The sequence below is a fragment of the Carassius gibelio genome, chromosome B8 (genome assembly GCF_023724105.1).
Source record: "Carassius gibelio isolate Cgi1373 ecotype wild population from Czech Republic chromosome B8, carGib1.2-hapl.c, whole genome shotgun sequence".
Taxonomy (NCBI): Eukaryota; Metazoa; Chordata; class Actinopteri; order Cypriniformes; family Cyprinidae; genus Carassius; species Carassius gibelio.
Window position 1 is genome coordinate 6,228,228 of NC_068403.1, and position 26,884 is coordinate 6,255,111.

The window sequence follows — 26,884 nt, forward strand, 5'->3', positions numbered from 1 at the left end:
CTCATAACAGATGCTATCACTGGGAATTACAGTAGCAACTGTTCCTTTCCTCAAGTAGGCTCCGGAGGCAGCCAAGAGAGCGTTTCATTTTAAAGGGTCGACATGCTAAAAGACACTAAATTTGCCATGGAGTTGATGTGTGTAATTTTTGTGTCACTAGTGGCTCCAAATGGAATTGCACATCCCGTCAATCTGTCCCAAACCTGACACTTTGCTGAGAAATTTAATGCCTGCTCTATAATTGAAACCACACAATGTTGACGAACATGTGTGTAGAGAATGCTATTACATTAAATGGTTAATTCCACAGCGTAAACGGGACAGATGTAACCAAATCCCTCTATTTTAGGGGGAGCTCAACAAGCCATTGGAGACCCCGGCCGCATGTGTGTTGCATCTGCATGACAGGAATGGAAAGCGCAGTTGTTTTAAATGCTACATGAATGAGTGAGTGTCAGGCTGCTGAATTCTGCCTTTGTCCTCATGAATAATACAGTATGTAGACTAAAGAACAGTTTGTGAATGTAAACTAGTGGTTGACTGATATGGGTTTTCAATGGATTATGCCGATACTGATATCTATAGATCAAGAGAGCTGATGGATGGTTATATACTACCAATGAAAGGTTTGGAGACACCTTCTCATTCATTGCTATTAACTTTCCCATTTAAATTTTTACATTTTAGAGTAATATTAAGACAACTGTGAAATTATACCAATGGAAGTATGATAATTATGTAATGACCACCCTAAAAAACATTATACCAATGGAAACTCTTTCTTCTTCGTTTAAATTCCAGCTCTGCACTTTCTGAACTTTCAGCAGTCAGCTTCATGCAGTGAATGATGGGAAGTTTTGATACGGTATGTATATGGCACACTTGGTGACTGCTTTTTCTTCACTAACCTTAACAATTTGAATTTTGGTTTTTGTAAAGAAATATATTTTTAGAAACAACGTATCTCTCTTCATAAATGTCAACTCTGAAACAACATACAGTACTACCAAATTTAGCTATAAGTTTGATTGCAACGTATATAATTGCTAATAATATATCCTAATTAGCTGGTCTAATTATAGAGCAAAAGGTTGTGGGTTCAATTCCCAGGGAACACACATACTGATAAACAATGTATAGCCTAAATGTATAGTTACTCGATTTGGGTAAAAGCATCTGCTAAATATGTATATGTAAATGTAGTAAATATAATTTTAATAATTGCATATAATAATTGCTATAATATAAATAATCTTTAAGTGATTTTTCCATACATTTCTACAATATACCTGACAGTCACCACTGATAATCTACTACTAAATATATTGTAGAAACTTAATTTTCTGTAAAGTTGCTTTGCAACAATTTGTATTGTAAAAAGCTCCATACAAATAAACTTGAATTTAATTAAATAAATAAATGTAAAGCATTTAAGAAGCTTTTAGATCAGTGGTTTTCAACCTTTTTGACTTATTTAATACTTTAATACTTTTTGAATAATACTTATAATAGTATTATAACACTATGTATTATTTTGCTTATTATTTTATTTAAATATGCAAAACAAATAAAATTCAGTAATACCATTATCACTATTATTATTTTATTTTTGTAGTTCTTTTTAATGAGTCACACTATGTGTAGTGTGAGCACCAAACAAACCCAAAAATGATACATATAAAATATATATAAATTAATATTTCTATAAATGTGTATATACTGTATGTATGTATGTTTACTCATAATACATTTTTACCTGCTCATTTACAGCTTGGCCAAAAAAAAAAGGGAAAAAAAAGTTTTTAAAGATTGTTTTGACTTTTCCAAACAATTTTTGCAGATAAATCTTGATTTTTAGTTGTGTTGGCTTATTTTAATACTTGTTTTATAATAGTTTTAATTATTTTAACTCATCTTAAGGTCCTCTTGGGTGTTTACTGAGGCCCCCTAGTGAGCCGGGCCTCCTGTTTGAGAACCATTGCTTTACGTCAAAAGATGTAACACAAATTCAATAAAGTGTGTCCACACTTTTGACTAATAATCTACTGTATATAATACAATTTTATGATACCAAACAATGCTAAAATGAAATTGGACAAGAAGGATTATCATTGATCTAAAGCTCCCAAAGCATCTCCCAAAGCTTTCCGATCTCCGTCAATGATTTTAATACATTCTCCACTTTTCAGAAGTGTGCTGGCACCCCATTGTGCTCGGAAGCAGTTGAGGAAACTGAAATAAGAATGAAATTCTCATGCTGCTCCCACTGCCGAGAGAGGTGGAGCAACATGAAACGATCTGTTGAAAGAGGAGAGGATGCGATGTGTCTGAATGCAGTAAGCTGCAACAAAGGGCACAAGAAGATTGTGTGATCTAGTATTGTCAGGTTGTGTGGAACCTGAGCTATTGCCTCGTTCTCCATGACCCATTCTAGGGCAGGATGCATTTGCGAGAGATATAAGCTTTAAATGGATGTGTATAAGTGTAGAGAGAGAGTGTGAGAGAGAAAGAGGGTGGGGAGGTTGAGCAAGCAAATGAGAGTAAAAGAGAGAGAGAGAGGCAGCGCACGAATGCAACAGAGCAGCGGAGGAGAGGAGAGAGAGAGGCAAGGAGGACTAGGCATTACGGTCGCGCCTTTACAAGCTGCACGCGAGATGCCAGGACTGCTGCAGAGAGATTGCTGTTTCTTTCCTTTTTCTTTCTTTCATCAGCTTTCCCTCACATTGAACTCTTCCTCCTCTCGTCTGTCTCAGAGGTAACAAGTCTTTAAAACTAAGTCATTACTTATCGTTGCTGCTGTCAACTTGCTTGACTTTTTTTATGTTGTTTTATTTACGGCTCTCATTAATTTTGTGAGTCTCTTAAAAGAATGTGCATTTAACAAAATTTTAGAAGTACCTACATTTGCGTTTACACACTCGTCTGAAGAAAAAAAAGAAAGAATAAGTTGGTTAATGTGTTTTGCTCCAGAGCTGCATTAGTGCTAATGTAAACCCAGAATTTACTGTTCGTCTTCTACGTGCATGTTCTTGAGCATGGCGCAGGAGGTGTAGAGTAATGCATTATTGATTTTTGATTGTGGGAATGTGTTGTATGCATTATGTTGGGACTGGGCTGGGTCACCCTTCCTCTGAAAGTCGTGTGGTTATGTGATGATAACCCTAAAAAGTTTGTGTTGGTTTCAAAATCTGATTCTGGGTTAGGGAGGTTCTTTATACTGAGACATTTAGATGCAACAGGAAGTTGCATTAGCTTAGAAGTGGGGAAACACATTATTGATTGACTTTATACGTTGCATATCGATTGTTTTGAACCTGAACATTTACTTTTGCAAAATAATAGCATTTTTCTGACTGCATTGAAAAATGATAGCTCTCTATGCAAACTATTTTTATTTTTTTAGAAAGTAGTACAAATAGATAAATATTTATAAGCAATTTATGAATGTATTTCTGTGTATCCTATTTTATCTATGTACAGTGTAATGGCACACGTTTTCTGTGTAGCACAAAGTGTGCGAGAGCTCTCATAAACAGACTGTGAAGCTTGTTTATTTTAACAGTCTCTGACGTAAAACATGCTGGCGAAAGTAGCTACTGTGTCCCATGTTGCTTTAAGACATCATCTAAGGATTTGTTGTGCTGTTTCATGACAGGTGCATGAAGGAACGGCCATACTTGGAGTCCAGGTGGCTGCAGTTCTGAGATCTCTGTTTGAAAATCTTCTCAGCCTCTTGTGAGATTAAGTAGCCACTTGAAGCTTGAAGAAAGAAAAATTAAAGGCAAGAGCCTTGAAATTGCATAAAAAGGAGGGGAGAACGCCTTTAAAACAAAGGAATGGATGGAATAGAGGAGAAATAGTCTTCTTGCCTCATCACAGACTAATAAAAATTTGAAACGGCACAGCGCAGCAACAAATCAGTATTCCCCGGCAGAGCTTGCAAGAAATGGCCAAGAGGGTTAACCCTTTAAATAGCTGAACTGATTCTTTGAACAGCCACAATCTGCAAACAAAAGACTTGAGCTGATGAATTTTAATGGGTCATTTCAGAATCTTTTTTGATATATGGAGATCCTCAGATTCAAATGGCTTTGACACTCTGACAGCCCCAAATTTTTAGTAGCAGATAATGAAAACACACGCCTACTTCCATTTACCTCACAGGATTCTTTCTTAGCTTAATAAATGTACAGACAGAGCAAGGAACTATTCTGAGATCCTCAGCTCGGATGACTAGTTTGGAAAGACTCTTTCTTGTCCAAAACGGTTCAGAAAAACTTCTCAGGGCTGACTGGTGTTCTTCTCATTGACATATTTGATTCATTAGCAACGCTTAGCCACCAAATTAAACATGGCTGCTGGAGTGGCAACATGGCTACCATTTGCCAGGGCAGCGGCTGTCGGCTGGCTTCCTCTGGCCAAGAAAACCATGCCCAAACCACCAGTGGACAAAAAAAGCCGCAACGACGAGATCCTGTTCGTAAACGTGAGCGGACTCCGCTTCCAGACATGGAAGAACACGCTGGACCGCTATCCCGACACCCTGCTGGGCAGCTCGGAAAAGGAGTTTTTCTACAACGAGGACACTCAGGAGTATTTCTTCGACAGGGACCCGGAGATGTTTCGCCACATTTTGAACTTCTACCGAACCGGCAAGCTTCACTACCCGAAGCAGGAGTGCATTCAGGCCTTTGACGAGGAGCTGGCGTTTTACGGCATCGTGCCAGACATTATCGGTGACTGCTGCATGGAAGAGTACAGGGACCGCAAGAAAGAGAACCAGGAACGTTTGGCTGAGGACACGGAGGCTGAGAATGCGACAGATACTCCACTTCCGCCAGACAGCACATCTCGGGAACGTTTGTGGCGCGCCTTTGAAAACCCCCACACAAGCACCATGGCTCTCGTTTTCTACTACGTCACAGGTTTCTTCATCGCTGTTTCAGTCATCGCAAACGTGGTGGAAACCGTCCCCTGCCGACCCCCCAAAGGCAGCAAGAAAGACTTGCCATGCGGGGAGAAATACACGCTGGCGTTTTTTTGCATGGACACGGCCTGCGTCCTTATCTTCACATTCGAGTACCTCATGAGGCTTTTCGCCGCGCCCAGCCGCTGCAAGTTCATGCGCTCGGTCATGAGCGTCATTGACGTTGTCGCCATCATGCCCTACTACATCGGCCTGGTCATGCCTGAGAACGAGGACGTGAGCGGCGCATTCGTCACATTGAGGGTGTTCCGCGTCTTCAGGATCTTCAAGTTCTCGCGTCATTCTCAGGGCCTGCGGATCCTGGGTTATACTCTGAAGAGCTGCGCTTCTGAGTTGGGCTTCCTCCTGTTTTCCCTCACCATGGCCATCATAATATTTGCTACCGTCATGTTCTACGCCGAGAAAGGTACCAAGGGAACCAACTTTACCAGCATTCCAGCCTCCTTCTGGTACACCATAGTCACCATGACAACTCTTGGGTAAGTCCATTCCCTTTTTATCTGCAGCTTGTGATGTTTTGAATCTGCGACAGATTGTTTTTCTATATGCAGCGACTGTCGACTGGTGTTTTTGTTTAGACTACAGTGAAACTGGTTCCATGGTAGCATTAAAAAAGCTAAGGAAGGATTAGATGAGGTCCATTAAGAACTTTCGAGAAAATTCCCATGTGATCCAAACCACTTACAGCTTCATTGCTCATTTATGATGCTGACAATGTTCTTATATAGAAGTTTAAATGAAACCTTTGCAGTGATGTTTGAATATGAACAGGGTTTTGTCGTAAAGTTATAGCTATTGTGTGAGCTTTTTTTTTTTTTTTTGATTGAACACTGATTTGCTTACAAGCATTCAGGTTTACTATCGCACTTTTTTTTTGTTATATCTAATAATTACATTATTATATTTAAAAAGTTGATACATAAAATAAACAAACTTATATTATTTAATTATTGTATATTATTAATATAATTATTTCTATGATATTGTATTTAATAAAAAAATGTCTGTAGTAACCGGGTTAGTTACTTTCTTCTTGCTTAAATTTAAGACACCTGTCTACATGTTAAAAATGCAAGGTTAGAGAAACTTAAATCACCCCTAGCTACAAAACCAGTATATGTGACTTTGATTCCAGCAGTTATACCCTGAAACCTCTTTTATGGTTCTCTGTAGTGAGACATTTGCTCATAAACTGAGCTGTGAATAAGTGATGCGCTGTTTCTGTGTCTGGCCATTGGTTTGCTGTCAGGCTTTAGGGAAGCAGAAATGACAGAGTCCGGTTTTCTCTTGTTCACTGATGCAGTTTAATCCCTCAGAGTGATAGATGAAGAGTGGAACGCTGTGTCACTGCGCTCCAGAGCAGAAGATGAGGGAGATAGGTGAAGCGTACTCATTTTATGTGTGTTTCTCCTGAAACGTTTTCCTGAAACGTTTGGCTGTTTTGCAAATATCTCAATGTGGTCTCTCTTTCTTTTTTCATGTTGTTGTTGGGTAGAAAACACCCACACAGATGCAATGAGAATAAGTCAAATGTTGCAGAGTATGTGATGCAGATTATAGCACATGTAGGCTGTGTTCCCAATGACTTAGTATCATACAGTACTACTATTTTTTTCAGTATGTAGTAAGTATACTGCACAAGTGTGCTAGTTTTCTGTATGCATGGAACACCTGAATGGGCTGCTACTTTTGGCAAAAAGCGTGGTATATAACCATAGCACACTGTGAAATGTATCCTACAATGTAATGTGCCCGATTTGACCTTCCATTTCAAGTGTTAAGAATAAATTGGCAGCAATATCTATTCATTTGTTTTGTTTTCAAACAGATTTCCCTTAGCACTAATGGCAATGTTTGAGCCAATAATCAGGTTCTGAGAAGAAAATCTCCCTTCATTGCATTATAAATCCACTTCTGTTGAAGCCATCAGCCAGTGTAACTTCAATTTAATGTAAGTTTTGTATTTAGAAGTTTGAATTTAATTCCCAAATTTCAAATGAGGACTTCTAATGTGCGACCTTTATTCTATCATATAATACAATAAGAAACTATTTAGCTATATATGTGTAATTATATATATATATAGCAAGTGACTAAAATTAAAGGGGACATATGATGTTTTTTTTAAAGATCATTATTTTGTGTATTTGGTGTAATAGAATATGTTGACATGCTTTAATGTTCAAAAAACACTCTGTTTTTCAAATACTGCACATTATTGTAGATCCTCTGTGCCCCACCTCTCTCAAAAATGTCTAGTTTTCTAAAAATTCCCTCCTTAAGACAAGCGCAGTTAGCTCTGATCGGCCAACAGGCCCAGTGCGTTGTGATTGGCTGAACACTGCAAGCTCTCGTCTGAAATGTAACGCCCCTTTCCATAATCGCAAGCATCAGCTAAAAAAATAATTGTAAAGACAGTTAATCATTTCCTTAGTTTTACCATCAGTTCAAGCCTGAAAGGGGAACAGAGTGGCATGACAGACACAGTGATGAAGCTCAGACACAAGCCATGGATGTTTAAGACAGCTGACTCCACTGTGTGACTCTCTCTCTCTCTCTCTCTATCTCTCTCTCTCGCTCACTCTCTATCACAGATGCGAGGGCACACACTCACATGCGTAATGCTCAAAACTCTGCATTTGAACATTCAATAGCAAATACTTAAACTAATAACAAAACATACTTACAGTAGCTGATTCAGAAGCACCAGATTGTCATAGCAAAGTCAGAATTACCTCCTCTCCTAGGATCACAAAACGTTCATCCATAAAATGCGTTGCTGTTCTGTAAGTAATCTTAAAGATTCCTAAAAGCATCTAATGTAGGCCAAATAAAGTGTTTTTGCTTTCACCTAGATACACGCAGCATCTCCCTGACATGACTGCTTCAACACTATCTGTGTTACTGAAACCATGCCTTCTTTCTTTGTGTGAACATTTGGGTGGCATTGCGCAAATATTTCCACATAGTGACATAGACATGTGGGGGCGTGTTTGAATGAGCCATTTTAGAGTGGCGTAACAGTCTTAACTTTGATAAACTTTGATTAACTTTGGCTTTAAATCAGAGTTTGTAATGTTATGAGTCACACATCCAGATTGTTTCATGACTTTTTATTCTTTATTAAAGAGTTTTTCAGAATGCTTTATGGAGAAAACGTATTGGAAAAATCTGTCTGACGGCTGCACTTTGTATCACAGTGACTTGGGGGGTTATGATCCAAACTCATACTTGTAATGTATATCGTTGCATACTGCATATGGTTTCACATACTATTTTTTGTTGCAGCCAGTATCCGTTGGATACTTTGAAATACGACATTGTTGTGAATTTGGTGCAACTACATTTCTCTTGCTTTCGGGGAGTGAAAAAATTATGATGGTCTGTAACAATAGTGGACAGGTTTAGATATCAGATTCACATTAGTGTTAATGACAATCTTCCTGTGCATTATGCAAATGTCGGAAATAGCACCATATTACTCATAATATCGGAGCTTATCGTGCAAATGTCAGGAGCTGCGTATTAACACTCTCAGCAATACATCATCCTGTTTACATGATCATCGCACACACATATATTACCTGCTATCAGGTTTTCAGCAGTTTTTCATCAAACGACATGAACACTTTATACATTTATCTTTGGTGAGATGGTAATATCCATATCTGAGCAGAGTTATTGCTATCTAGAAGTCTACATATTTTATATACAATTTTTGTATATATTGAACTGTGTAAAATATGATCTTCTTCCACCTTTATGTATAATCTGAAACATATTATTAGATTTGCCCATTTCATGAAGTGGAGCTCCCAAACAGATGGTTCTCATTAATATAAGAGGTTCAGATGTTTGATCTAACAGTATCATGGTTTCAGTCTATCTGTTTATGCCATCTAGAAACCATCTATAATGTGCTTATTAGTAGATATAATCACTGTTGCTATTGCTAGAGGTGATTTTAACAAATTATTAAACCTGTGTCACACATTTGCCATGTGTGATGGTTGATATTGCGTGGTTTAAGAATGGTTGGTATTGTGATTCAGTTTTACAGTTTTTCTCCAGGCGAATTTTGCTTAATGCGTATTTATTTATTTATTTTGCTTTAGAATTTTTTTTTCCTTCGGGAAAGTGATTATTATTATTTTTATTTTCAATTTCAATTGCATTTCCTTTTTTTAAATTAACAAAATAAAAAATATTTTCACCCTCATGAAAAACTTTTGGCAAATCATTGTTGCCGGCATGTTTGAATATGCAGAAATGTGAATGAGATTTCAGAGCTATAGTGGAAGGAAAGATTTTAAGCGAATAATGATGTCAAGCAAGTTTTGTCTGTGTAAAGCAAGTCTGTTACGCCATCCTGCAACTTAAAACCTAATCGGTGACATTTCACCTTAAAACTAATTACTTTTACATAGACCTGGCTATGTGACCATTGTATAGTCTCCAAAGAAAATCAAATCTGGAAGCAATCATGTTGGAACAGCAAAAGTAATGTTCAGTGTTCAAATTCAGTACTATCTGTTTATATTTATATGTTAATATGCCCGAAAAAAAAACAGAGCGACGAGAAGTATGGCATTGTAAACCCTATAATCATATTTTCCAAATATAATTATGCACTTCTGTGGTTTGGAAATCCCGGGCAATGAAAAAGTAAATAACTCCATCAGGTTGCATGCTTCAGCGTGCATGTTAATGAATGTTTAAATTGAATAAATGAATATATTTGTGGCTGTTCAGTACAGAGATCACCTGATGCATTCATGTTTTATTCTGGGTTGGGTTGACTGGCCATGTTCCCTCTGGAGAGAGCCGGATAAACATTCTGCTTTAGCATTACTGTGCAGTGAGAAATGCATGTGTGCAGATCAAAGGAGCGAGCAAAGACACTGAGCAAGTACAAGATTCGATTGGTTGGTCTGTGGCGGCAGGCGAGTGGAATTCACATTACCAGGACTTAATATCCAACTTTACGCTTCCTCTCCTTTGACCTTGACAGGGCAGCATTTGGAGCAGGAGCTGCTGAATTAAGATGTCTGCTTCGTTCCATTTGGATACTGTGTTAAATGTTTAATGCACCTTCTTAGTTATTATTTAATACAACCTGGGAGAAAGCAGGATACAGTAGCCCAGTGTAAGACATAACAGAAGCTGCTCGTAAACGAGGTGATCTTGGCAGGAGTTACTTTCACTGCTTGAGTTAAAAATGTGCAGAAGTGAAGAGGAAATGTAATTTGAATTGAGTTGGCCAACAGAATGCAGAATTGAAATTTGAATTTGACACAAATTTGGGAAGTATAAATTAATATACGTGGACTCATTTTTTATTAAATGAATGGAATGTTGAGTTGAAAAACATTAATTAATTTTTTTAGTAATAATAGTAAGAGTAATAGATTAGATGATGGGTGGATTGAAGGATAGATTGAAGGTATGTAGGCAGATGGATGAATGGATAGATAGATACTATTCTTGTCATTCCAATTCAACGCTATTCAGTTAATTAATTAATTATCTTGCTTATTTTGAGATTAATAACTATATATAATTTTTATTTTTGGCCTTTCAGCCTATTTGCCTTTCATTTTAAGGAAAGTGGAGTGTAGACAAAATAGGAAAATAGGGTGAGAGAGGGTGAATGGGATTGGGACATGACCCAGGTCAAACTTAAACCTGTCTCCCTGTGGGCAAGCAGCTCTTATGCCCTAACATGTGCACAGTGCACTGCAGCACTGCCGTTTTATATATTTATTTATTTACTTTAATTTTGTTTGCACAGAATATATAGTGTATTTAAACATCTACATTCATTTTTTATAGCTTTTCAAAGAGCATATTAGGGAAGATATGGAATTGCATTTTTTTAAATAAGATATAGGAAATAAAATCTGTGTAATCCAAAAAAAAAGTGTTACGTAAAACAGGAGCAGGATGCAAAAGCAAGAGCACTTTATTAATTAGGTAAATAACAGTGGCCAGAAAGGAGACAACACCGATAGTCCACAACCCAGATGGTAGGTCGAACGATCACAAACTCCGATGGTGGGTGACGCAGGGACTTCGGTGGACAACCAGTGATGATCCTCAGTGATTCGGCGTAGTATCCCAGGTGACGGTGCTCATAATCCCAGTGCAGGTTGCAGGAAGACATGACGAAGAACAGAGAAGAATCCACGATTTACGACGGCACGATAAACAGCACGGGGGAACAGAAGGGAACACACCGAAGAACCACAACGATCTGACAACATGAGACACCAGTTACTGCACTTAAATAGACACACACAATAGGTAGCAGGTGGAGCTGCTGATCAGCCGTGATAATAGGCCACGCCCACAGACACAGACCTGCACACTAAACAAGATGATAGAGAGATAGCGAATTCATAAAACGTGACAGTAAGTTTAACAGATTGATTGGTTCTCAAATGAGTTTCGGTCCTACATTTTACCACGGTACAACCACAGTACCCTTTAAAAAAATAACAGTTGTTTTATTGTAGTAAAAGTGATGTAACCATGGCGTATTGATTACTATTAGTATAACCACAGTTTTACTACAAGTACCATGGCTAAACTATGGTTAATTTGTGGTTACCATGTTGGTTTTTTATGTTTTATTTGCACAAAAACCATGGTTTATTTTCACATGGGACATTTGTTAATTGTTCTTTGCTTGTTTTAGCATTTATCAATAACAGATATGATGGGCTGTTCAAATTATTTCCAGTCAGGGAGTAACGTTAAGCTGTCCCTTTATAAGAGGACAAAATTTGTTGTCCCAGAGCATCGGTGTCCCTCTCTAGAGTCCACACTCACCATCTGCTGTTGGCTTATATAAGTGTCTTGTGGGAAAAGCGTCGTCCTTGAACAATGCTAGACCCAAGAGACCTCACAGCAGCCGTGCTAAGCGCTAATGTCTGTGACAGAAACCACTCGACTTATCACTTCATTGAAGCTGTCAGGCTGCGTGATGAGATTGGGCCTCTTATTTTATTTATTTATTTTTTTCCTCGGAGTGATGATCTGTCAGAATTATGTATTAGTGATGTAATGCGGTTCTGGTCTTGGTTCAGTTCACATAATTTATCTTGTGCTGGAAGCAGCGGGAACCACATGTTTTTTTTTTTTTCGTTTGGTGTGTAAAGGTCAACCGTGATTGGCTGGGGTATTTGACTGTGGCATAAGAGATAATGTCGGCTGAGGACAGATTGAATTCAGGTGTGGATATGGTGCAGTTCGTTGAAGGATTTGTGCAAATTTATCAGTCAGCCTTTCCAAGTATTTTCTCCTTAAAACGTCAGTTTACCAAGTACAGTTTTTTTGTCCAATCACAACAACATACAGAACAGCCTTTTCATATCTGTTGTGTTTTTGCTACTTTGCTAACTGAGTGAAAGAGAAGCAGTTCTAATGCTGCATTCAATTTGTACTCAGATGTTGGAAATTCCAAGTTTCCAGTTTGAACTTTTAACTGGAATGCCTTACCGGGTCAGAGTTCCGACTTAAGAATCCAATATGGGTGCTCAGTGCATCAACAAAAGAGAAAAAAAGTAGTAATATGTTGTTTGTCTGGGTCTCAATAAACTCTATGGAATTATCTGTGAGAAAAAAGGATTTTTAAACAACTGGTATTGCTAACAATGGATGCGTAGATTTGACAAGTTCAGCGGAAGGGAAGATTTGAAGCAAATTATGACTTTTGGGTTCTTTCCTCACACATATATGGCTTGGACTTAGACTGTTGCTTTTTTGATGGTATTCTTCTTTTTTCTTTCAGTATTTTGTTTGACATCCGCTTCTGTGTTTTGCCGAAAAATCGATGTGAGGATGAGTAAATGATTACAGAATTTTCGTTTTTGGCTGATCTCAACATTTAACTTAATTACTCCAAAGATAAGTAAATTGACCTTTTTGTTGACATCTAGCACATTGTGTGTTTTATAATTTAGTGCAATGTCACATACTGATGGATGTCTAAGTACATTTATTCTGCCATTTAATCAAAGCAAACCAACTTCCTCCCTGCAAATGAATTTGAACTCCTCTGATCTGAAATAAAACCAATATCATCAGCTGCCTGTGGTCTTTCCATCTGTAATTATGGTCTGCCTATCAGGTGTCTCAGACTGTCTGCCTTGTAGAGATCGGTCTTAAAAGCATAAGCAGTGTCTCAAATGTTCTTCAAATTCCACCTGATTTCCAGGTACTGCTGAAGAAGTGATCAAGGTTAGATACTGTCCGCCTTTAATGGCACAGTCTTTGTGTGATGTGTGTGGTTTTTGGATAAGTGTATGGTTGCATGGCTGTAAATATAACAGTTTGAATATTTGCAAAAGCTAACAAATGCACAATTGAGGAAGTCACCAAGTCCATCTGTTTTCTAGCCACCCATCTTAACATATTTTTGCCATTTCATACTGTTTGTTATTTTATGCTGTTTGTCTGTGATTCATGGACTAAGGCTTTTTTTCACACTGCCAATCCAATTTAGTCATCAGACCAGATCTCTAGGACTGCACTGTAATTTGCAGTCAATTAAAATCACTGCAGTTAATATGCATTTTTAAAAATAATTTCTTTATCTTTATAATATGTATAAATTTGTATATATTAATTTAATTGTGTTGTTTATATTTTTCATTAATATTATTTCTTATCTTAAGACTAATCATATTTGATACAAAAACTAAAAAAAGTCCGATTTTTATAATTATGATGATGATTGTAATTACAGCAACATTTGAATTATTTGTGTATATTTATTTATTTTATATTATATTGTTGTTTATTTAACTCCCTCTTCAGACTAATAGTATTTTGAGTTAGACACAATTCGAAGATGATTTGGGTTTTTTTTCTGCCTGTCTGAACAAAGCTCAAAGGACTTGTATTGAACGCTGTAGTTCACACTCATGCTGGCTTCCTGACAGTTCTCAGGGTCCAGACAATAACAGGCAATACATAATCTTACAGGGAAAAGAGATCACACCTGGATTGCTGCAGATAAAGGGATTTGTTGAGGACTAGAGAGTCGTATGGTGCCATATGATGGATTAGATTAAAAAATCCTCTCAGCAGTATGCCATGGTGATTATTCGTCATTTCATTCAGATTTTTAAAATGATAAACAACTTTACAGCATAAGGAATAATAATTCAATGAAATTTAAAGGTCTGATTTTACTTTGCCTATGAGGTTGCAGGTTCTCACATACATGAGAACAGAAAATGAAATGTCAAAATGTCATGTGTAAATATCATATTTATTGTGGGGAAACAGCAGAGGTGATGACCCAAATGCAAATATCCTTGGCAGAAAGGTGCTGAGCATGTATTATCCTTGTAGTTTAGTAAATCATAGGATAAGGGTCTGTGGTCAGGAAGAGGGAGATATTTTAAATCCATTTGACCGTGATAATAATAGCGGGCCCAGGACAGAGCCATGAGGCACTGCCATCAGAGCTAGCTTTGTGTCGTAATACTGGGATTGAACAATAGCTTAAATAGAGGTTCCCATTGCCTTTCAGATGTTTTATGAAGGACATAAAAGCTGACACATGATTCAGAAGGTTAACTCACAATCAGGAAATCCAGCTCTCAGAATTTTCAAGATGATTATCTTTTTTTCCCATGCATGTAATTCTCATCAAACACATCTATGAATGTAGAGGTTGGTTATGGTTACAGTGACCTAGATTAATCATCACAGGTATATAAACCATTCAAATTGTCATACTGAGAGGCATTGCTTAATCAAAGTGTTCATAAGTAGCGATAGCTCTGTGCACAATTCATCTTCATGGTGCTGTTGCAAAAACGCACCCTCCCATTCTCCAGTGCTCCTGACATGATTTGGCCAACTTACACCTCCCTCCTATCCAAAAATAATCGGAGCTGCTCAGTCAGGTGGCCCCTGGCTGTGGTCCTTTTGTGTGCATGAGCCTGACCCATTTACCGCCTTTGTAGAGAAAAATGACAAAGCTGACATCATTTCCTCTTTTGCTTGTGCCTCTTGGTGAGGTCCACACCTTTCCCACAGGAGCTTGAGAGAAAGGGAAGACTGCGGCACTAGACTGAAGTGCAGGCACCGTGGAAGCAGCTAGTGCAGAATACTGTTGCTTTGATAACACTTTGCATGTCAGTCTTGTTTTCATGTTCGGTTCTTAATTAACTACTTACTTCCAAGCAGGACTTAATGTGTCACTGTGCAGACAGATATGTATTAGTAATGACAAACTTTCACTAAAAGGGGTCGTACCATGAATAATCAAATTTACCTTAATTATTTTGAGATGATAAAATCATAAAATGATAGTGTTCCTGTAGGTCAATTGGTAGAGAATTGCGCTATCAAGCCAAGGTTGGGGGTTCAATTCCCCAGGAACACATGATAGATTTATTTAAATGTAACTTAATTTAATTTTAATATTTTTAATTTTAAATACCAAGTGTTGCCAAGTCTGTGGTTGTTTTTCATGTCCGGGGTTCGAAGCGACCCCAATTCAAATAACGTGATGTTTAGCCCCTAAAATGCTAATTTTACCAAGGGAACCCCGCCAAATCATTTTTATTTTATCGCCCGGAACGAAACGCGATTGGGCTAGTTTTGAAAAGTAACGCTAATTGGTCAGGTTTTGTTTCTTTGAATCACTGATCATATCTGTGTAAATGAAAGCTCTTGCGCTCAAATGTGCTGGAAGGGAATCGGTCGTCCTTGCACATTGCCGCCTGCAAACCTGTGGGACCCTGAAAGTACAAATTCATTTACACGCTAAGAGCTGCATGTGCGCTATGTGAAGGTGTGTATATGCTTCTGCCCAGTGTCCAGAGGTTTGAAAATGTGGTGTGACAGTTTCCTGACCATGAAGTTCAAGGGAGAGAACTTGACAGAATACGTGATGGATAATTGTCTCACTGAGAGATGCAGATGAGTTCCTTTTCTGTTTTTCTGTTGAAAATTGTTTTTGTCACACATCATGAATTATAACGACACAGGTCAATCATTCCATTCTGAATAAGAAATTAAATGCAAACTAAAGATTTTAAACTCTTAAAGGGATAGTTCACCCAGATGACAGATTTTTCATTTTTGTTTGAACTATCCCTTTAACTTTTTAAAAACAAAAATCCTATACGTTTCATCTTTAATGTTGTTCATTTCCTGGGAGCAAGAAGCGTCCCATGAATGATCACCATTGTGCCCTTGAGGAAGGCACTTAACCCCAGGTTACTCCAAGGGGATTGTCCTTTTTATAGGGGTATGTCAAATTCATTTTAGGTCAAGAGCTGGATTGGAAAAAAAAAATATCACTATGTGAGCCAATTCTTTAGGACTAAAAAAAAATTACACTTTGGAAGACATATTAAGACCCTGGTTGTCTGGCCACGTTCTATTCTATTCTATTCTATTCTATTCTATTCTATTCTATTCCAATTCAGGTTTTTATTATTATTATTATTATTATTATTATTTATTATTTTTTTTCATAAAGTCCAGTCTGGCCTAATCTACTCTATTACAAGCCCAATGTTCATCTGCCCTTCCCGTTTCTGTTCCTCTTTTTTTTCTCTCAATATTAACTAGTTAGGGCTTATATACACAGTCATTCATTTTCACTCTGATAGTTAATCACTTTAATCATCTAGAGAACTGTTCATTGTTCATTATGCTTTGATTTATAACCCACTAAACATGTCTGGTTCTGGAGGGAAAACTCAGAGCTCAATGTCACCTATAAGAGAGGCACCTTTACATTGACTTTAATATGGTTTTTAATGTATGTTTGGGCATTTCAATAACATGTAATGGTAGAAAACAGTATAATTTTATAAGAAGCCAAAAATCATATATATTTTTAATTTTTATTTTATACAGTACAGGGCTAGTTGTCACATGGGCCTTCTCAGGAAGTTTTTGAATGAAATATTTCTATAAAGAATATGTTTGGGCAAGTGCACATTTATCCTTTGTGTTGTAATTGGAATATTTTAGTTTCATCATTTTTCAGTTTGTTCTTTAATTGCTTTTAGTTGAATTTTGTTGAAAACTTTACAACAGGCTGTTTAATGACAACTTACCCCATTAAGTGAAAAATAAGTGAAAAATCTACGTATGTATCGGATAAACTGTAAATTAAACATTAGTAACTTTTTGGAGCAAAAAACAACTTTTTTTTGAAAATTTACCCCACACAGAGAAATATTCACTAGAGTAAAAAGTGTGACACCCAGATCTGGTCTCCTCTACATCATAACACCAACAGCCACATTTTTGGGGACAAAGTTATTAGTGTTGACCTGATTATGCAACAATGTGTTATTAATTAAATATACCTTGAGACATTTATATATTCGCTATATTTAGGTCTCGTGAACTACAGGGTATTAGAAAAGAGACAAAGAGCTTCTACATGTTCACTTCATCAGCTTTAAAATGAGGTGCATTTTATCATTTTATCCCAAGAGCTCTCATTGTGTTCCAGAAAGAGCAGACATCATGATTTTTTTTTTTAATCTTTACGTTGGAACATGGATTATCTGAGTTTAAACTGTTCATTTTCAGAGATCTAACACACTAATAATACTTAAGAACCAAGTCTAACAGGCACATCGAGCTCTGGTCGCATGTGTGCAGTCCACAGATCTTTAATTAGACATTTCTGCAGCTTCCAATGTGGAGTCAAATTAAGTCCCTGCCATTTCCCCTCATCCCAGAGACCATTATCACCTTTCTGCATGATTGGGAAAGACTTTCATTTACAGCCTCAGCTCTATCTGACCGTAATCATGAGGAATGACAGCCGTGCAACCTTTCTTATTTTGAGCACTTGTATGATTGGGTTGGACTGTGTTCCTGTGATCCTGGCCAGCCATTGCAGCTTTGATTTAAGTGTTGATGCATGCTCGACTGTCTGCACATAACCATGTTAGCTGGAAGAAACCTGACAGATCCATGCACCGACCCAACAGCCTTTTTCAATTTGGCTTAGATGCTCTCTTTAGGTTCCATAATAACTTTCGATCTGAAACAGCTGTATTCTACATTTTTGTAGCATTTTTCTCCAAATATAATTTTATTTTTATTTTTCTGCCTCTAAACCTCCAGGAAATAGTTCCCCCCAAAATGAACATTTGCTAAGAACGTACTCTCCCTCAAGCCATCCAGGATTTGGGTTTGAAGTTTAAAAGTCTCAAAGCTGGATTTGTTTATTACATGCACACAGCTTGTAGATTACTTGGGGATTATTGTGGTGTTTTTATCAGCTGTTTGGCTCTCATTCTGATGGCACCCATTTACTGCAGATTTAATTCCATTGTTGAGCAAGTGATATAATGCAGATTGTCTCCAAATTTGTTCTCACAAAGAAACAAACTCATCTACATCCCAATTACCAGGGTTGGGAGATGCAGCATTTCAAAGCTTCAAACTTTTTGAACAAAAGAACTCAACAAAGCTAATTTAATAGTTAAATTCTGCTTTTTATTTTTTTTTGGCATTTATATTTTTACCTTTTAAATTCTTATTACACGTTTACTCTTTTATAATACTACATTCCTATTGTGATTACTTACCCCATAGAGTGTGACAACATACTTTACTACTGGGGCATGTTGTCACAAATGATCAATGCGTGTTAAATTAAGTGTTATTTTTTTGTGTGGTTTTGTATAAACAAGACTTCAAGGTGTGTGCATATAATCTGATTAATTGAATCAGTTCAACTTTTACAACCTTGGAAACACAATGTGAGTTACATTGCTGTTTTGCACAAATACACACTTTTGTTGTGCTACTGTACCTTTAAGACTTCTGTGGGGAGCTATATGTCTCTTTACATGCGACAAATAATCAAGTTCCTGAATTGAAGCATTGAAGATCATAGGCTGTGACATAATTTTTAATGTGGTTTCCATAAATAAGAATAGACTGAGAGCTTTGTTCAAGTAGAAACATATTTAGTTTGTATGCACACCACAAACTATGCAAATTTAAAGGTAAATGTGGAATAGATTACTGTGTGATCACATAACGGTCTGTTCTGTCTAAATTAAGGTCTTGTAAATTTAATTTAATCAAAAACATGTTCCTCTTGAAGTGTACTTCTGACCTTCTCTTTGCATATCAGATGGTCAGAACTGGAAACTTATTTCCAGGAATGAAACTTTGGTTATGAGACTTTGATACTTTTCTCCTGTTTGTGCTCTTGGCTCATAAACTGAAGCACTGCGATTAGACTCAAGTATAGCATATGGATCATACAGATGGCATAGCTTATCTTGGGTTTGTGCTGCTTTTTATTGCGCAGGTGGTGTAAACAATCAACTATCAGGGGTTGAAGGAGGAACATGATTTCCCAATCCATTCTCTTGCAACTTTTATGTACTTCCCATTAATAAGTCATTACAAAATATTGCATGCACTTAATGAGGTAATGCTAAAAGCCAAGAGGCAGCTTTGCATTTGTTGAGTTTCTGTTAAGCCACAGTTCAAATGTGCGATTTTCTTTGTGTTGTTGAACGCATTGAAAATTGCTGTCTTATTTCTAAGCAATGTTTTAATATATATAGAACTAGTTGGGAGGCGGGACTATCTGTTTGTATGACCAATGGCAGATTGGTTAGGTTTTTAGCACATACAGTATTTTTATTTATAGTAAAACCATGTTGTGAGTTGGTAAGTTTTGTAGATTTTCTTTTTAAAGTTAAATGAACAATGTCATGATGAACATGTCATTTATATTAAAGTTCAGCATTTATTCAGAATAGAAATCTTTTGTGACAATATACACTACTGTTCAAATGTTTGAGGTCATTAAAATGATTTTCCTTTCTTTATGAAAAAAAATTATACTTTTATTTAGCATAGTGATAGTAAAGACTTGAATAATTGCTGTTCATTTGACAGTTGTGTATATATATATATATATATATATATATATATATATATATATATATATATATATAATTTTCCAACATTTCCTCAAATGCTTGGTTACTTTGGTTTTTGTCTGTCTCTTAGAGTTCAAGCTCCCTTTAGTTCAGCATTTCTCTGACCAAACTTCAATAAAAGTACACTTTTTCACTCAATTAAATTTATGTCCATTCTTATATTACAGATGGATGGAGGCCTGATGGTCTGATGACGAAATAGGGTATGAATTTTTCTCTATTGAACTGAAACTGCGGGGTATGCTCTGTTACATTTTGGAAGAATTGTTCAATACTTCATCTGCATTTACTCAACATGAAATCAGAATTGACTCTATTCACTTTAATACTTGTTCCCAGTCTTATTGGCGATATTTCATTGGTGCATTCCTTTCCAACGAAATCTCAATTTCTCAAGATAGGATGTTGCTCATCTGAAGGCACAATAGCACACGTATAGTTGGATAAATTATCATGATCATCATTTCATTTTAAGTTTTATCAGTGCTTTTAACTACTGAATGAAGTATGTTTTTTATTATCAGTAGGCCTACTTTACATCTTTTCCACCATTTTGTCCTTTTAGATTTTTCTTTAGTGAGCCTGTTGCATTTTGCGAGGTCATGCTGCCTTGTCTTAAATGGGGGCTGAGTATGTACAGTAATTATTTTGTATAAGTAATTACTTCATGGCTGATAAAAAAGTATGTACTATATGTAAGCAGTGTAAATATAATCTGGACATGCTACAGTTGCTTTGTTGTCATTGTCACGTGAACTTACAGTACCAGCGTCAGTTGCATCATTTCACCTTCACAAATCCTTTCCCATGGCCTCATGAGATAGTAAAGTACCTATTGTATGCACTTCAGAATCTCACCGGAAGCAGTAGGTCATCTGGGGACATAATAAAAAAAAAAAAAAAAAAAAAAAAAAATAACATAAATTTTTTTTTACTTTTATTAAAAATAATAATAATTAAAAACTTACCAAGACAACATTTCTCATTAATTTTCTGACTGATGTAGGCCTACTAAAATGAGGAGAATAAATTAATAAATAAATTATTTATTGTTATGCAAATAACACTAAAATTATGCAGCACACTATGCTTTGCCAATGTTTTTTTATTTAAACAGCAGGTGCGTGTTGTCATTTAGATTTTCACTACATCCTTTAAAGTATGACTCCATATTTCCATATCTCATAACCTAGTAGTTTTAAATCACAGACTTGATGTTTGTAGACTGCATAGTAAAATCCTAGTTTATCTAAGAGCACTTTTCCTCCAGTTCCTGAGGCCTTTTTTTCTGTACAGGAATAAACCCCAGCTTTGTAGTCTCTGTTTTCTACACTGATGGTATTTGTGAGCGGGTGGTCCATTTAACCTGTGGATGCCGCATATATATCTCACGGACGAGGCCTTTCAGCACACTGGCAGCATCAGCGTCGGCTTTCCATTTATGGAGGTCTGCTGGAAGTCAAGCCTATGATCAGTTCTGTTTGTTTAGCTTCAAAGCTTTGATAAAAAAGGAAAGAATGTGAAACAGCAGATGGATTCTAATTTGTGCTCTGTCAGATGTCTCAATAAGTGGACCGCAAGCAAAGATCAGAAACAGGAGATTGAATCTGGCCTGAAAGCTTTAATAGTAAGTTACTATTTTATGCATACGGAATCCAAAAATAATGACCCCTTGGTTGATTCTCCAGTTGTTTTCTGCTGATCTGACTTATTCCCTGATGGTGTATTGATGTTGTGGCCACAGAATGAGCTAAATAAAACCAGTGTCTATTAATAGCTTTAATTTCTGTTGTTCTCCCTGTGAAGAGATGAGGTTTCAGAGCAGAAATATCATTTCTCACTTTCTCAGGCACGCTTGACGCCTCTCTCTGCTGCAGTCGTCTCAGCTGGAGTCTAATCTGACCGATCACGTGATGCACGAAAACCCGTCAAAAACCTGTTTTTTCAGATTCTGACATCTCCTTATAGCCGTATCCACATCTCCTTCCTGTTTGAATCTCTCTGGTGAAACAATGTAGCTGTAATTTGTTGATATCTGCAATGTTTTTCCCGACTGGTTGGTTGTCTGTGAGTATGTTGTCCTCTTGTAACTTCGCCGTCATTGTTGTATTGACTTATACTTACTCAGTGTCTTTATAACAGATGAGTTTCACTGTTCATTTGACCTTCCTTGAATCTTAAAATATTGGCAGAAAAAGAACAGCACAACACTGGTGTAGTCACTTCATATAGCATTTTACCAAACCGACAAATTGCAAATAATTGTGAAATTTTACTGCCCATAAATGTATCTTCCTGGCTTTGAAACTAGTTTTTGTCCCTGTGACATTGGACTTTTTGCCTCCTTTGCATATATTTGAGTTTAATAATTAAGTGAATGGCCAGTTTTTATTTATACACCAAACCCATCATTTTCTTTCTTTGGGTGACTGCTGGTTTTGAACCCTGAAGTTTTGGACCATGACATTACATTTCAAAGCATATATATATATATATATATATATATATATATATATATATATATATATATATATATATATATATATATATATATATATATATATATATATATATATATATATATATGTATATATATATTTTGCAATGGTCCCTTTGTTGCGTAATGATTAATAAATGTTTCTGTTTAACATGCATCTTTTTTGTACATTTTGCAGTTTAGCTTTTGTTTTGTAATTTCTTAATTCATTTTTTATTTTATTTTGTTTTTTTATTTCTGTGAAGTTTACATAATAGGGCTTGGGCGCCGCGTTCTCAAGCAGGTTCTCGAATCATTTGAGGCAGTTCGGCAGTTCGTAGCGGGTTCGCGAATCATTTGAGTCAGTTTGGGGATCGCGAATCATTTGAATCACTTCGGGAGTTCGGAGCGGCTTCGCGCATCATTTGAATCAATTCGAGAGTTCGTAGCGGGTTCGCGAATCATTTGAGTCAGTTTGGGGAACGCGAATCTTTTGAATCCGTTCGGTAATTCGCAGCGGGTTTGCGAATCATTTGAGTCAGTTTGGGGAATGCGAATCATTTGAATCACTTCGGGAGTTCGAAGCGGCTTCGCGGATCATTTGAATCAATTCGAGAGTTCGTAGGGGGTTCGCGAATCATTTGAGTCAGTTTGGTGAACGCGAATCATTTGAATCTGTTCGGGAGTTCGGAGCGGCTTCGCGGATCATTTGAATCAATTAGAGAGTTCTGAGCGGGTTCGCGAATCATTTGAGTCATTTTAGGAGTTCGGAGCGGGATCGCGAATCATTTGAGTCAGTTTGGGGATCGCAAATCATTTGAATCACTTCGGGAGTTCGGAGCGGCTTCGCGCATCATTTGAATCAATTCGAGAGTTCGGCGCGGGTTCGCGAATCATTTGAGTCAGTTTGGGGCACGCGAATCTTTTGAATCCGTTCGGCAGTTCGTAGCGGGATCGCGAATCATTTGAGTCAGTTTGGGGAACGCGAATCACTTGAATCACTTCGGGAGTTAGGAGCGGCTTCGCGGATCATTTGAATCAATTCGAGAGTTCGTAGCGGATTCGCGAATCATTTGAGTCCGTTTGGTGAACGCGAATCATTTGAATCTGTTCGGGAGTTCGTAGCGGGTTCGCGAATCATTTGAGTCAGTTTGGAAGTTTGAATGCAGTAGTTCAGTAGCTCTTTCTAAGGGTATTTTTTCAAAATCCTTTTGCACATTTTATTTATGTTCAGTAGTTCTTTCTAGCTCAAGCAAATCCACAAACTAATAAAAGGATTTATTATTAAAGTCGCCTGTTGACTGCTGTATATAAAACCCCTTCAATATAGTTGTTGTTACCTCAGGGGATGAAGGGAGTCATCAAAAAAAAAAAAAAAAAAAATTTAGCACCTCTTTTAGGCCACTTAAAGCAATGACTATATAGTAGGGAAGTATGCGATTTTGGATGCAGCTGGGGTGTCAGATGAGGCCAAATATTTAACTTTTGAAATATTGTTTATGTTAGGAACACTCACATGATATCTCATATTGTACTGGGTTATTATAGTTTAGTAAAACTAAAGCCATGAAAAAGCATTTTTGTCACTTGAAATAAAATAAACATTAATTCAAATACAATAAAATAGAAAAAATAATAATAATTTCAGCTAGTTTTTCAACATTTTCTGATTGATGTAGGCTACTAAAAAAAACTAAAATAGAAATGAATAACATCTATAGATATTAAAAAAAACTACTAGGGATGAGTAACAACAAAATTAAAACTTTACATTTAAAATGAACATTAAAATATATATATATCTTGAGGCTAAAATAACAGTTATGCAAATAATTTAAAAACTATTTATTTTACAATTTATTTTATTGTATTAATTTTTATTTTATTGAAATATTACATAATTCTGATGGTGCATTTCAAATATACTTTTCATTCCAACTGCATTGACATGATCTGTTTTAATGAATATAAATATAGGATTTTGATTTTGAAAACAGATCAAGTACTATTAAAAGTTGTTTAGGGGAGAAAAGGGATGTGGTTGTTTATTGGACATTAAGATTTCAATCCACATAATGTATGGGAAAAACTTTGGTGAAGTGGTATTTAGTTGCTTCACTTGCCATATTGCCATTCGTAAAAACAGCAAAAATACAGCTTGGGAAGCAGCTTTTAAAGCAACATTACCAGATGCAAAAATAAAATAGATTTGAGTGCACGGTTTGCTTCTCCACTCACTGCTGAACTGATTATTATTTTCATATACCGTGGTACTATGAAAGTTGCTTTAAACAATATCTGGTATAAACTTCATCATACAGTAGTGTGCAAAAAGCAAAGGTATTCCATTTTTATCATCTGAAATAAATCCATGGTGGGGCTTTGGTTTAGAAGAACACCTTCTTCTGCTTTGCTCCGATTACATGAGTGTCACCTAGAGGACTAGAGATGCATCAGACAGGAAGCTGTGTACAGGCACCTCTGACTTTCTCTTTACTGGCCTATCCATCCTTGCTATTAGCATGATGGTTGAAGCACTTTTGAACATCAACTTGTTTTCCACTCTTCCTTCCTCTGATCCTTCCATTCCCATTAGCTCATTCATAAGGGAACACTGAGAAGATTTTCTTTTTCTGCTTAATGCTGGCTAAGTAGTGGTTATTATTATTCTTTCTCAAACTTTTAATGCATGACTATTTTTTTTTTTGTTCTTTTTTTTTAAAATTGGTATTATTGTCTTGTTTTCCAGTAAAACATACCAGAACATTAAAGATCAGTTCACTTGAAATGCAAAAGTGTGTAAGATTTGTTTTGCATAAAGAAATTAGTGAAAATGTTTTTGTAGGCTAGCACTAGAAACAATTAGCCTTGGAGAAAGAGCAATGTAAAAAAAAAGGTTGGAGTTGCCATTCTAATCAGCTGTGATTTCACTTCATGAGTTATTTCCTTGCTTCGCCTTTGTTTCTCACTACGTTCTGCGATCATTTCTCTCTGTTATTGCCGCTCTCTGCTGCTATTTCTCTGCTGTCCTCTGTGGTATGTGTGATGGCTTCCGGGCATGATTGAGCTCAGATAATGACTTCAGCTCTTGTCTCCACATAGTGCTATTTAGCTGTCTTTTATTGACAGGCAGAGGTCAGTCACAGCCAGGGGAGACTTCCAAGACCACTGGAGACAGAAAGTGGACACAAATGTTCAGGGCAAACAGTCCTCACCGCTGAATAATTACAGTCTCAGGGAAGGACTGGATTTTGCTCAGTTCTGTAGTGATCCGAGGGATGACAAATAGACTAGGACAAGCACTAAAAACTATTAAGATTCAATTCTGATAGCTTGTATAAATCAACAACATAGCCAACTACTTTAGAGGAGACCTATTGTGTCTTAGGTGTCCCCAGAATGTGTCTGTGAAGGTTCTGCTCAAAATACCCCACATATCTTTTATTATATTATTTTGAAACAGAAAAAATTGCACTTCTCTTTAAATGCAAATGAGCTGCTGCTCCCTGCCCCATTTTCCAGAATAGGACTGTGCTTTTACAGCTTGCTCTTCAGATACTCTGCTATACAAACAGCTGTTTGGTTTTGATTATATTGTCTATTGCTTTGAACTTGTGCATTTTAAACCATATTAGTTTAAACTTAAATAGCACACACACAGAAAGTGGCCGTCAGACAGCATGTGAGTAATAATACTTCTCTTTCACGTCTTATTGCACTTAAACATGGAAAACATCAGATTTTCATGATATGTCACCTTTTATGTACAATACTAATTTGTTCAGTGCAGTTTTGATCATGTTGATAATTTATAGGCCTTAGAAATTCACTTTTTCAAATATAATACAGTATGGTTTTATAGGATTAGTATGCTGTTAAATAACAAAACATAAAAAATGGTTTGTTGTAGGTAATCTTCCCAGACTATACCAGAATGGCAGAACTTTTAAGGGGTCCTATTATGCTCTTTTACAAAGTCTTGATTTTGTTTTGGGGGTGTACTAGAACATGCTCTCAGGCTTGGTGGCTCGAAAAAAGCATTGTTTTTTCACATAATTTACATTATTACAATACCTTTTTCCCCAGCCTGTTACAAACGTCTCGATTAGTTCCGAGTTTGATGAAGGCCCGCCTTCCAAAAAACTAAATGTGATGTGATTGGTTAGCTGTCCCAGTGTGTTTTGATTGGCGAACAGCTTTGACAGTGTTTCAGTACTGCCAAATCTTCAAGTTCCCGTCAGCTCTGGTTTAGTTAAGGATGGCCTCAATATTGCCATACCAATTTGAGCTGGATTCAGACTCAGAAAATATTGAACAAGAGGATCCACAGAACTTTTGCACGCACAGATATTGCAAAACATATTAGAGTGGTAACGTAATTTTTTATTTTTTTTACATAATACATAAGTGCATATGTATTATGTTTATTGTTCTTTACACTATAACATGAATTGCAGT

The 26,884-nt window shown here is 36.6% G+C and overlaps 1 protein-coding gene across 1 annotated transcript in view; it reads left to right on the forward strand.

Annotated features, from left to right (window-relative positions):
- Positions 1–2,353: 2,353 nt before the first annotated feature.
- The window catches only part of LOC127962903 (potassium voltage-gated channel subfamily D member 1-like), a 59,964-nt gene continuing 35,433 nt past the window's right edge, over positions 2,354–26,884 (forward strand). The window contains exons 1-2 of the mRNA XM_052562503.1: positions 2,354–2,755; positions 3,656–5,466. Of these exons, the coding sequence (XP_052418463.1) occupies positions 4,352–5,466 (1,115 nt within the window). The 5' untranslated portion in view covers positions 2,354–2,755; positions 3,656–4,351. The remainder of the gene's footprint in view (positions 2,756–3,655; positions 5,467–26,884) is intronic.